General features: G+C 38.0%; 1 protein-coding gene across 1 annotated transcript in view; it reads right to left on the bottom strand.

Annotated features, from left to right (window-relative positions):
* Positions 1-13,930, bottom strand: part of SLC39A9 (solute carrier family 39 member 9) — a 41,444-nt gene that overhangs the window by 15,764 nt on the left and 11,750 nt on the right. The window contains exons 2-3 of the mRNA XM_074955549.1: positions 12,370-12,478; positions 2,382-2,573 (exon numbers count right to left, since the gene is read on the bottom strand). Coding sequence (XP_074811650.1) covers positions 2,382-2,573; positions 12,370-12,478 — 301 coding nt within the window. The remainder of the gene's footprint in view (positions 1-2,381; positions 2,574-12,369; positions 12,479-13,930) is intronic.

The raw sequence follows: 13,930 nt of genomic DNA, 5'->3' as shown, positions 1-13,930 counted from the left end.
AAACTATCATTTGAGATTCTTTACCTTCCCCAGCTCAGCACAGAAAGGTAGCTTTAAGCCACCTTTGTACTCAGGATTCTGGGCTACTCCAAGGGCTAGTGCATCTCCCAGCCTAAATAAGAGCAGCCAAGAGTTGCTCTAGTTTACATCAGCCTCCCAAATACTGCCTCTGGGCTATTCCACAGTCTGATGCAGCACAGAATGCCCACACTATCATGTGCTACCCAGGCCTGCTCCCTCCCACTATGCCCCCTGAGCTGGGGCTTATAGGAAGGGCCACCTATGGCAGTGACTGGATTATGGACAACTCTCTGCTGGCTCCTTGTGGGCTGTTTATGAACCTTATATGCTGTCATACAGACTGAAGCAGATGGCAGAATCCTCCCATACTCTTTAATGTAGAAAGTGAAGATCATGCATAACTGCTTAGGATTGAAGGCAGATGATGGGCCATTCATGTCCGTAATTGTTTGATATCTACTTTTACCTCACCATCTATCTGTAAACTAACTTTTTCTGGAGAAATAAAAAAAAACCAACACTCCTATAAATCCAACAGAAGGGGAATTAATCAGTGAAAATTGTAACAGTAGTTGACAGGCCACTGGGAAAAAACAAAAATATCTGATCCTTTAAATTTCAAGTGGTCAGACAACTTTAACTATATTGCTACTTGACTCTGCTACCTCAACTGGAAGCCTATTCCATCTATTCACACTCAAGTTCAAGAGACAAAGTGGATGAGGTAATATATTTTATTGGACCAACTTCTGTTGTGAAAGTAGACGTTTTCTAAAGCTTGTCTTTCACCAGAAGATATTATCTAACCCATCTTGTCTCTCTAAAGCCCTGGGACCAACAGAGCTACAACATCCCTTCAAGTTCTTCTATCATTTATTTCTTCTTAATTTAAACCTATGTCCTTAGTTCTGGACTATCCACCAAACCCAAACAGATGATCACATTTAAAGGTTATACTCCATTCTAACCTCTATAGCTATCCTATTTTAAGGGAACAGAAAATCTAGTCAACTGAGATAACATTAATGGATAATGAATACCACTGGTTCAAGTCAGGAAAAGGCATTTTATAACTCACTAACTATTCTGGCAACACTTGCAGTTACTCGGTTATATTTCATGTGGGAGATAAAGCAAAGGCTCAGAAAAATTGTTCCCTATATTGTTCAGTTTTTGAGTCTGTGCATCTTAATAGATCAAAGACACAAGGTATCCCATTTTCTCCTAACCAGGAAAAAGAAAAAAAAGCGTTGTAAAATGTAGAAAACAAGGATTTCAATACAAGTTGGTCAACTGAGTTTCTTGCTAACCCATTTGCCAAGCCTCCATTTGAGAAGCTAAGCTAATAAGCTAATAGAGTCAGTACACAGAGCATCTGTACGGAAGACTTTTAATCAAGGTGAGAAGCCTATGTGTAGAGGAGAGGAAAGCTAGAAAAGCGAGAGTGTGATAAAAAGTATAAAATATTTACATTAACAAAATCTAAACATAAGCACATTGCTGAACACTGACAAGAAATAAGGATGTAAGTGAAGTGTGATAGAATGGTCATTTCAACAGTATATTGAACCACATTTTATTCAAAAGGTTTTTATTGGGGAATAAAATTTCACATAAAAAACCAAATATTTAATGACTTAAGTTTTCAGGAAAGATTACCTACATTTTGTTCCGCTGTACACAGAAAACCAGCATGCACTTACAGGGAAACTACTAAGGAAAATTACCAGTGAAAGTCACCATAGCTCTTATGCTTTGTGGCCCATGTGAAGTCCACTGAGGTCAACAGGGCTCCATGTGGTTCCAATAGTCAGTCTGTGCAGATCACAGGGGAGGCCTTTCTTCCATGAAAATTTACAGCCTGAACTAAGCCAATATTTTGTTCTTTGAAATGTTTAGTTCAAAGCAAGACAATAAAGTAGCTAATGAAGTTAAGGCTCTGGTTCTTCAGTTTTGGTTTTTTGCTATGTCGGTGGACTAATCTATTTGTCATATATTAAAACCTACACTGCTTAAAGCCTTAACACACAAAGCTGTTGATCATCTATTATTTCTAAGTAGACTCTCTCTGTCAGCATGGCACAGTCCACACACTTGAGCATTATGAAGCAAATATTCACATTATGCTGGCTTCCAGCATTGACCGTAACACTGCTTTATTATTTCACGTAACAGACCATGCTTACCTTTATGCTTGTAGAATATAACTAGTTAAATAGAGCCCTCATCCTGACTGGGCACTACTGTATTAAAAATACATAATAAATAATCATATTCTGAAAATACACTTTGTTAATTCATTCTAGTTGCTGCAATGGCTCCAAGGCAAGTGCCAGTCTGGCAGGAGAGGCTTTACTTACCATCTGTAGCGTGCACGTGTGAGCTGCCTATCTGGTCCACCAAAAGCATGAAGACAAAACCAAGGACAAGGGAAACACCAATGTACGCGTGTAATTTTGAATGGTCATGGCCATGCTCATGCTCAGCTGTTATTTCTGCTGCTTTCTCAGATTCAATCACATTTTGAGTCTCACTGGCCTGATGGTGCTTCCCTAAAGCAGATAAACAGGTTGATTAGAAGTGAGGATCCCAAAGGTGACGTTCTAATATTTTCTACTCCTTCACTGAGAGCTTTCTTCATACCTGAACTTAACAATATAAAGCGGGAAAGAAAAAAAGATTTAGAATTTTTTGTTTTGTTTTTAATGTCCTAGATTATCCCTCAACACTGGCAGAATTTGTATACTTGCTCATCCCCTTCCTTAATATCTTAGTGCAAGGAGGGGAGGAGTGAATCTTCAATAAGCAAGGAGGCTCTATGTTACCTAAATGCAACATTTGAATACAATCATTATATTTATAAGAATTGCTGTATTATTTTTTAAAATCATAGGTTGCCAACTCTATTAAGGTTTAAAGGGACACTCAAGCACTTTAAGGCCATAAATTTGACCTACTTTTAAATAGAACACCACACGGTGAAGGAAATGTCCTTGTAACATCCCATAAAACACATTTATGTTATTTGTTCACTAACAGTTTTAATGAAATTTGAAAAAAGAAAAAGCTTTATAACGAGACTAACCAAACCAAACTCCAAGCATCAGTCCCCACTGAGGCAGGAGTTAACTCAATTACTCCCAGAACTGAGTTGACATCAGTGATACTTGTGCACAAACAACAGAGTACACCAAGATGGGATAAAATTGATGGTACTGTCCTGTCAGTTTTTGGTTTTGCAATTACGAATGTTTTAGAAAAGCCTAGTATGAATAGAAAAGCTCTCTTTATTTTGTGCAAATTTCAATGAAGACAGTTTCTTGAGGAGCAGGAAAGGGACAGAGATAATAGAAGAACAATGAGCTGGTACATGAGAACCAGAAAGGGAAACTAAAACAGAACCTCACCAGTCTCATTTCATTCTGAAATATTTTTAAATAATGGGGTTTACACTAGGCTCTCCAGGTGCAATAGTAGAAATACAGGAGCTAAGTTAAAAACCCATTATTTTAAAATATTTCATAGCTTATTGATAGTGAGAAACACCTCTCACTGCAAAAACAACGAGGAGTCCTTTGGGCACCTGAGAGACTAACAAATTTATTTGGGTATAAGCTTTCGTGGGCTAAAACCCACTTCATCAGATGCATGGAGTGAAAAATACAGTAGGCAGGTATAAATATACAGCACATGAAAAGATAGGAGTTGCCTTACCAGGTTGGGGGGGGGGGGGGTCACTGCTAACTAGGCCAATTCAATCAGGGTGGGTGTGGCCCATTCCCAACAGTTGACAAGAAAGGGTGAATATCAACAGAGGGAAAATTATGATTGAATTGGCCTCATTTGCACTACAAAAGTAATTTCCCTCTGTTCCCCAGTGCAAGACAATTTAGTTCTGGGGTGCAAAGCTGGGGAGCTCAGGGGAATTGGCTGGAGCCTCCCTATTGATAGTTCATGAGTGGCTGGGAGATCATTTGTGTAACACAGTTGGATGTGTCCCTGCCTGTGGATGTCTGTGTAAGTGCAGTGCTTACCAGAGCATGACCTCAACATGAGTGTGAGAAGCAGCCCAGGTTGGTGGGTTTGAAGGGCACAGTGGTCCCAAAATCCAGGTTGCACCCCAGGGACCCCGTCACAACATTTGAAGTTATAATATAGCCCGAAGTATGGAAGTCAGACTTTACTAAAACATGCATTTAACCATACTTAAAAGCCCCAAGTATATTCACAAAAATGAAGCTGTTTCAGTTTCTTGATAATATGACCCCAGTCATCTCAGCTGCCCTTTCGTTGTTTAGGTGGAAAAAAAAAAAAACAAACAATAATGGAAGCATGGTGATTAGTTTGAGCAAAGTTCTGGGGGGTCAGAAGTTTTGGGTTTTGTTCCTGACTACAAAGTGACCTCGGGCATGTCATTTAACCTCTTTGCACCTCAGCTAACTCATCTATAAAAATACTGTACACTTCCATAGCACAGGTCACCTGAATCTCTAAAAAGTACTTTATAGATAGCAAAACAGGTGCAGCTATCTTGCCAAATCAGTGACTGAGTCAGCAGCTCTGAGATATAGTCCTGACTCCCAGGCCCCATTATAGCCTCTAGATAGAACTTGATGCCTCCATCACAAAACAGGGATACTACTTCTGAGTGTGTTTGCTAGGTTTCCTTAGAATTTGTAAAGCACTTCAAGATCCTCATAGGAAAAGGTGCAGCAGAAGTGCTAAGTAGGATATTGAGCTGAATCCAACCTTTGTCTCTTTTAACATTATTATAATTATTTTGTAAGGTTTTTTTCCCCAGAACACATAATTAATGTATATTCAGAAGGGCGACTCCATATTTTCATGAAAACTCTTAGGGAGGATTTGTTTTAAAACGAATTTAAATGAAGCATTTTGCAATGCTTCAATGCCCTGCAAAATGTATGCATGGTGACTTTGAACAAAGAGCTGTCTGTGGCACACAAGACGTTCTACAGCCTCCTGAAGAAACAGTTAGCTGCGGATGATGAAATCATTGGGTAAGTCTGGGTGGTTTTTTTTTGGTTCGAACTATTGAATAATACTGACTATTGTTTTCTATTATGAGGTCTTCTGGCTTAATTAAATACTAATGGCCTCTTGAGGACAGCAGCCACCGTTAGAGACATCTGGGACAACCTGAGCAAAACATAATGATGTCTCACTGCTACTCTTTCTATGAATTAAATGGACCTTTCAACAGATCACTTCAGGGGGAGGGAGTGGGACACTATGTGCAAATGTTCAGTTATACCCTGTGCACAGATCCTTTAATTTGCAATTAAAGGGACACTGTCCAGTTTATTGCTGTTTTTTCCACTCTTCCTATATCTCCATCTGGTCCCTTTGCATTGCTCAGGCATTACCCTTGTATGAATCTCTGTCTTGTCTTTGTGTCTTCTCTTATGCTGTTCCCTAAGCTTGGAACTGTCTCCTTGATTTTTCATGCCACTAAAACACCCTTTCTTCTTTCAATCTTCCTTAAAAGCACTGCTTCTGGAAGACCTTCAAACAATAACCCAAAAACAAAATTTAAACCAACTTTAAGGGAAAACAGACTATGTTTAATTTTCTGGTACTAATACACTAGCACAAGACAGCAAAGTTTGTGTTGCAACGCTGCAGTGGAAAGTGTATTGATTAAGCAAACTTTCCACTGGAATTTTAAAAGATGTAAGGAAAACATTTTATTTGCTTTGGTTTTGTAAGACTCTCAGGCTTTTACAAAAGCTTCATTAGGGCCAAATATAACCTGACTGTGTCTCTTTAAAAATAGTCTTAGGTATGAACAGACAAATGGAATAAAGAGAAGAGAACACAGTCCATTTCTTAATCTAGCACTTCAATAAGTTTTAGATAGAGGACAAAAGAATTAAATTTTAGGCCTGCTAGACAGCACATAGAAATTAACAGCAATAGGGATATTAATCAGAGCGGATTATTTGATCAGAGCATTGGAATTTCTTTCTCAATAGCAAAACGGACCTGGCTTTGACACAATCAATAAGTGTTGAAGAAATTTTGGCTCCAGATGGTGAATGGGTCTGCTACCACCATTACTTAACTGAGAAAGCAATATATTTGTTTGTTTCCTCTATATGTTCAGTTTGTCAATTTCCTATTTACTGGGCTTTACATACAGCAACAGAGGAGAGAAAAATATATAGCAAAAAAGGATCTGTAAACCACAACACTTACCGGTGGGCCTCAGGGACAGATGTAGTATCCTTTAGTTTTCTGGTTTATTTTTTAATAAACTTTAAGTTAATTGAAGTTGAGAGTTTTCCTTTAAAATTGTCCAAAATTCTTGGAAACTAACTGCAAAATCCCGTCTCACTCTAACAAAGTCTCATTTTGTGAAGGTCATCTTCGATTTGGCATCCAAGTGCACAATGTTCTATACTGAAATTATGGCCCAAGGACTGTTATGAAAAGAAAATGCTGCATTTGGAGGAGTTTTGGGGGCTTAGATAAACACAGATGTGATACATTTGTTACACAAAGATTAACTCATTAGATTTACCAATTTTAGGCCAAATGATATTACTGCCATCAGCATGGCCAAGAATTAGTATCCCTTTAGGACACTTCAAGACACAAATCAAGTCTTTATCAAGTGTTTCACTAATTTTTCAGTGCAAAGACGAGGATGACTAGATAAGAGTCAGGCAGAATGTGGTTACTTCTGGGTAGCATACAGTGAAACTAGCTGTTCAAACAGGTGTATTGATTCATTAATAAAAACTAGACACATCATGATGTGTTGTATGCTCATTTTTCAGCCCTTGAGATCAAACACGAAAAGTTAGTTACATACTATTTTAACTGCGCACTGACCTCATAGACTCATAGACTAAGGTCAGAAGGGACCATTATGATCATCTAGTCTGACCTCCTGCAGAACGCAGGCCGCAGAATCTCACCCACCCACTCCTGCAATAAATCTCTCACCTATGTCTGAGCTACTGAAGTCCTCAAATCATGGTTTAAAGACCTCAAGGTGCAGAGAATCCTCCAGCAAGTGACCCGTGCCCCACGCTGTCCCATACTATTCACTGATATTATTATTTAGATTGTTTTATTTGTATGCATATTGTCTAATTATGCAGCTTTTAATCCCGGTCAGTCCAATTGCCTGCTCCATTCTAGCCACTTTAAATAAAAACTGGAGATCCCAGCTCTTCACAGCAACATCATGAATATTCTGATACTGACATAACTGACCAATAGACACTCAACTATGCTGATTTACACCAGATGATATTTGAACCACTGTTTCTCCATTTTGGAGAGAACTAGGCTCTCTTGCCTCCTCTGTATAGCACCTACATTCATGCTGTATGTACTTGGTTTAAATAATGAGTCACCTGTGTTCACACTCTCTCTCCCCCTCTCTAAGAATACAGTGCTAACAGAGCTTTCTTTAAAAGACTCCGCACTGGCTGAAAGAATGTCATTGAAAAAGCTCTGAACCTTCTTTTTGCTTCCTCTACGGAACTTAGAATGGATCAATTTACAGAAATGGACTTGTATCACTTATTTTCCTTGGACTTTTTTCAAAGACAAATGCCAAAATCTGTAACAATGCACTTTATTTTCACCTATCCTCTCCTCCTCTTCAGTCTTTTCTGCCCCTTCTTTTCCTCTCACTCTTCCTCTCCTCCACCTTTAATTCTTTGTGTGGTATTTTATAAAAGGTTCCCTGAAAGAGTATATTCCATTTAATTAGGGCTGTCAAATTATTTTAAAAAAATAATTGCAATTAATCGCAAGTTTTAAAAAATAATCATGATTAATCGCAGCTTTAATCTCACTGTTAAACAATAACAGAATACTAATTTAATTTTATTATAAGATATTTTGGATGTTTTTATACATTTTCAAATATGCTGATTTTAAGTACAACACAGAATACAAAGAGTACAGTGCTCACTTGATATTATTTTTGATTACAAATATTTGCACTGTAAACATTTTTTTAAAAAGTCAAAGCAAAAAGGGGCATACAAATGTTTTGCATATCTGGCACGTAAATTCCTTGCAACGCTGGCTACAATAGTGACATGAGAACTCCTGTTCTCACTTTCAGGTGACATTGTAAAGAAGAAGAGGGCAGCATTATCGCCCGTGAATGTAAACAAACTTGTTTGTCTTAGCGATTGACTGAACAAGGACTTGTAGGCTCTAAAGTTTTATATTGTTTTGTTTTTGAGTGCAGTTATGAGAAAAAAATAATTCTACATTTTTAATTGCACTTTCATGATAAAGAGATTGCACTATAATACTTGTATGAGGTGAACTGAAAAATACTATTTCTTTTGTTTATCTTTCTACAGTGCAAATATTTGTAATAAAAAACACGTAAGCACTGTACATATTATATTTTGTGTTGTAAATGAAATCAATATATTTGAAAATGTAGAAAAACAGCCAAAAATATTTATAATAAATTTAAATTGGTATTCTATTATTGTTTTACAGTTTGACTAAAACTGATTAATTGTAACTTTTTAAAATCTAGTTAATTTGTTTTGCATCAATCACTTGAGTTAACTGCGATTAATTGATAGCCCTACATTTAATTTTTTTAAAATATAATCACACACAATTCCAAGGGAACAATATGAGCCAATGTTTCTTTTTATCAAGGTTTATTTTCTGCATTTTTTTCCCTTTTAGCTGTATAAACAGGAATTATTTTTATAGGCTGTTTTTCTTGTACATTACTTTGCTATTTAAAGTCAAAAATAAAAATTTGGAAAATACACTGCCAATCAGCATGTGTTTTTTTATATCTAGCCCAGATCAGTTTGTGTACATGAACCTTCTCAAAAAAAGGTGAGCTACAATGTTCAATTCAAGAAAACATTCCCTGTTCTGTTTAGATTAGTAAATCAATTCCATTGCCACAGAAACAGACCTCTTAAAGAGGAAATCAATTTTGTTTTAAGATGTATTTGAAAAATTTTGAAATTTAAATATATAGTCTGTTTTTTGCTTGGGATCACAGACTTTATGAAGAAAAAAGCTTTATAGTTCATCTTTACTTAATAAAATCTGTAAGATTTGTGAGTAATAGTTCCGTGGGTTGGCGGGGAATGCTCACAGTATTTAATCACGCTGCAGACACACTACAGCAGAGTACGCTTGGGAATACTGACTGTCTACAGCAGAGGTGGGCGAACCATGGTCCGTGGGCCACATCTGGCCCGCAGGACCGTCCTGCCCAGCCCGAGCTCCTGCTCCCGCGCTGTCCTCCATCCCCCGCAGCCTCAGCGCACTGCGAGCGCTCTGGCCCGCTGCTCCTCCCGGGTGGCACGGCTGGCTCTAGCGAGGCTGCGAGCTCCTGCTGCTCTGAGCAGCACGGTAAGGGGGCGGGGGGGTGGAGGAGGTGGAGGTTCGGGGGAGGGGCAGTCAGGAGACGGGAAACAGGGGGCATTGGATAGGCATGAGAGTCCCAGGGGGGTGCCTGTCAGGGGGCAGGGCTGTGGATAGGGGTCGGGGCAGTGAGGGGACAGGGAGCAGGGGGGGTTGGATGGGGGTGTGGTCCCGTGGGGCAGTTAGGGGACAGGGAGCCGGGGGCGGGGGGGGTTGGATAGGCGTGCGAGTCCCGGGGGGCCTGTCTGGGGGCAGGGGTGTGGATGGAGTCAAGGCAGTCAGAGGACAGGGAGGGTTGGATAGGGGGTGGGGTCCTACAGGGGGCGATTGGGGCGGTGGTCCCGGGAGGGGGTGGTCACGGGACAAGGAGCAGGGGGGGTTGGATGGGTGGGGAGTTGGATGGGTGCGGGAGGGCACTCAGGGGGCGGGAAGTGGGAGGCGGGGGATAGGGGGCAGGGGCCAGATTGTTTGGGGAGGCACAGCCTCCATACAGTTTCACAAATCCGATGTGGCTCTTGGGCCAAAAAGTTTGCCCACCCCTGGTCTACAGCCATGTTATGATTGCACCAGTCAGGCCTTTCCAGCGATGTACCAACTCACAGTTTGGACCACCCCACTAAAAAGAGAATCCCTATAAACCATTATGTCTAAAAACAATTCTGCTTTTAAAACACAGGGGAGAAAGAACACCTGATGCATTGGGAGCTGGAGCAGCACATCTTTTCTTTACTCTTTTCTTCTAATAGGAACTTTTAAAAAAAAAATAGCGGTGGTACACATTACATAAAAGCAGTTTTGGGGGGTGGGTCAAGCTTATAAGCCAGACAATCACAGACCACTCCAGGGTGTGCATTAATAGGTTACTGACTGCACTTCTCCAACAGTTGATGGTACAAGGCCACTGATCTTGTGCCTCACAACATACCCAAGGTTGTACTAATAGCCTATTACTGCACAGCCTAGAGTGAACATTGCTGTATTAATCAATTTGTTATGTTAGCATAGTGAGAAAGAGGCATCAGTGAATAATTTCTGTGTCTCAATGACAGATACAAATATCCTTCTAGATACATGCAGTCTCTGACATGCAAAAATCAGATTCAAACTTAGTTAAACATGGCTGCGTATGTGAAAGTAGAATCAAATAAATTTAGAGGTAAGACTAAAAATCTTCTTAGCTGACCTTTCAGACTTAATGAGTGAAGGAAAACAAGTCAGATCAGATTCTTATGCTTAATTCTGAATGCCTTACTTTTGTAAGTGGACTCTATATCTTTTATAACGACCTTCATGGCTGAGTCTATGTAAGTGGGTGCAGCTCTCTACAACTTTATCTTCACACATAATACACACAGTTTCTGCAGTAATATTAGGATTAACTCATTTTTCCTTGATTTATTAGTTCTAGTTCTCTTCTATTTGCCCTAAAAAGGGAGACAAAGGATCAAAGTTTGATTTGTAACCTGAGCTACACTGAAGGGACCTAAATTCTGGGCTGAAATCACTGTATCTGAAAAAAATAACACTTAATGTTACTTAAATAATTTCTTTACAGCTAGATTGGCTTTGTGCAGGGCATTTCATGTTAGAAATTTAGTTTAAGATAGCATTAATGCATACTGTAAGTTTCCCAGTTACGTATTTTACTTCAATATGGATGGACAATATGCATGAACTGCTGTGTAAATAGGAAGAGACAGAATTTTTCAAATGCCTCTGATTTACTTGATAGTTTAATGGGTCAGCTCAGCTCACTGAAGGTGTCAAGCCTGGGCAATAAACCGACCAAAAATTTAATGAGAAAAATATAAGTGCTCCCAATAACATTGTCTGCTGCTAATCATAACAAAGAGAAATAATGTGTTGCCCACTTAAGATTAAAATGGAATGGATCACAAACCCTCAACTGAAGTGCAGTATAGTGAGATGCTACAACAAACATACAGATTGGAAAGTGTATGAACACATGAATAAATAGTTATATTATTGCAAGATTCTATATTTATTAAATACGAATAATTTTAAGTTACATGAAAGGCACTAGACAAGCCTAAAATACACAGACAGACTATAAAGTAGGTTAAAGAAGTGCAAATGGTAAAAATGAAAAATATATTCTTCTCCAAAACATGTAAAAGGAAAGCACAGAGATATCAAGAAAAACAAAAACACACCTTACTATGGTATCATATAGTTCTCACCCACTGATCTGCAGTAGCAGAACTGGTACTTCAAACAAGTTTGAAAAGTCCTCTAGAGTCCCGTCTTCCCCATCTTGACTTTTCTTTGTATTAGGATCCAGTGCGCTGCTGCCACCCACCTTTGACTGAATTACTGATCTTAAATCTACTCAAAACCTGTGTCATACAACTGTAAAAGCACCTCAAGCTCCAATGAGGATTAGAATGCACTCGAAGATGAGAGATGATGGGCATTACCTGATATAACTAAGGGATGGTATAACTGGTACAGTTATCCAAGACTTTTGGGCTTCAAGGATACCCTAAGCCTATGTCTCTCTAAAGACATGTACTTTCACTTAACAAAAAATATCAGTAGGCCTCAAACAATTTTGCTAATTAGTTTAACAGGCAATTTTGGCCTGTTAAACTAATTAGCAAAATTGTTTGAGGCCAACTGAGCTTAGAAAGTTCTTCAGCTACAAGGGAATGAGACTCTTTTGCAAGATAAAAATATATGGAGATCTATAAAACACCACTGATAGTGACTGCAATAACCAAAAGGGACCTAAATCACAGAAAGCAGCAGCTTATAAACACAAATTAAATCTTTTTCAAAGGCAATTCCTTTTGTCCATTATGTCCATTGTTTGAGGTTTAAGCAAGAGATCAACTTTAATTATTCTCAGAGTAAGAAACTCTACTTGTGCCTTTCTGGCTTATCAACTGTCTTGCACAAGGACATATATCAGGCTGGTTTTTTTCTCACCCTCCAAAATGTCTTCATAAAGTGCATGTACTCCTTCAGGCACAATTACCGCCAAGGCAGTTCCGCAGAGGAGCCCAGCACCCAGAACTGTCACCAACTTTAACCTTTCCTGCAAGGAAGCATAAAACAAGTAACAAGTAAAACAAGTAAAAAAAAAAAAAAAAAAAACACCTCTCCTATTCCCCAACAAAAACCAAGAACTTTAACATTTGGGATCAATATTTTTTTTCAAGAGTGTTGAAAAGACTAGTAGCATGAGAAATTATAGCTCCTGATCCACAGATCAAGGTAAGATGGATGCAATGCATGTTTCCCTTGCAATGTTTTAGAGATTACTTTAATCCAGTGTTAAGTGAGATTTGTCATCCATAGACTCACTTCTGAGCTTTTTCTGCATACACTGCCAAACACTATTTAACACACACTACTTACTTTACGCTGGAGTAAACTTACTTCATGCAGTTCTGCTCAACAACTCAGTGCTTCATAAGATTTGTTACTTTGAATTAAAAAGTAGGGTGGATAGAAGACAATGCTTTTTAAAAAAATAAATAATTGGATTATTTTATTTAAATACATTTTTCTCTTTAAAACTAAACCTATTTAAAATTAAATTTGAAATTACGATAGCTGATATAAAGGCCTAATTTTACCATAATCTATTAAAATAATTTAGATTAAATAAAAAATATTCAAGAAGTACCTTTGCTGCTGAAGTATTAAAGAAAGTCAAACCACTGAACTGGTTGAAGTCATTGGCTAAGCACCTGGAACCAGTCCGTTGAAGTGTTAAACCAACTTTTGACAGAACTATCCTCTTCTGCAGGTGCAGAGAGAGTATTTTCTTCATTTCAGTTTATTCAACTAGCTCAGTTCAATGACTAATTAATTCAATGTTAAGAACATAACTGGGAGTTGAAAAGCAAGGAAGCTTGTGGATACAAATGAGGTGCAAGAGGGCGAGATCTACTAGTTCTAAAATTTTGAAGGATGTGATGACCAGAAATAATAAGTTCAATTCACTAAATACAGATAATATAGTTTAATAAATCAGTTTGTTTTAAATATAAAACATTTTGATAAACTTTATGTATTCATCATATTTACAGTAGTTTTATTTAATAAAAACAATTAAAATGCCATTTGTGAATTTTAACTGAATTCCAATTTCCATCCAAATGCAGATTGACACAAATCACAAGCAAAAATTTAATCATCTAGTAAAGAAGAAATGTAACATTCACTGTTTTCTAATGCAATAAAAATATAAAAATTAAAAATCTGAATAAATGTATGTTCAGCTATATAATTGGTTAAATACGTGTGCAGAGATATACTGTATCCTCCTGGTTAGCAAAAGAGAGGACCAAATTTAGTGTAAAGGTTATATTTAGTTGCAAACCAATGTGTTTTAATGGTTACCAACCAATGAGAATCAACCTTTTTTTAGAAAAATCATAAAAAGTACAAATGCATATCACGATTAAAATTGATTGATTAAATCAAAATTTCCTGCTTGCTGATTTAAATCATGAGTAAAAGCAGTGATTGATATCAATCT

Source organism: Natator depressus, chromosome 6 (assembly GCF_965152275.1).
Source record: "Natator depressus isolate rNatDep1 chromosome 6, rNatDep2.hap1, whole genome shotgun sequence".
Lineage (NCBI taxonomy): Eukaryota > Metazoa > Chordata > Testudines > Cheloniidae > Natator > Natator depressus.
The sequence above is the reverse complement of the archived record's forward strand: the minus strand, read 5'-3'. Positions and strand labels throughout refer to the sequence as shown.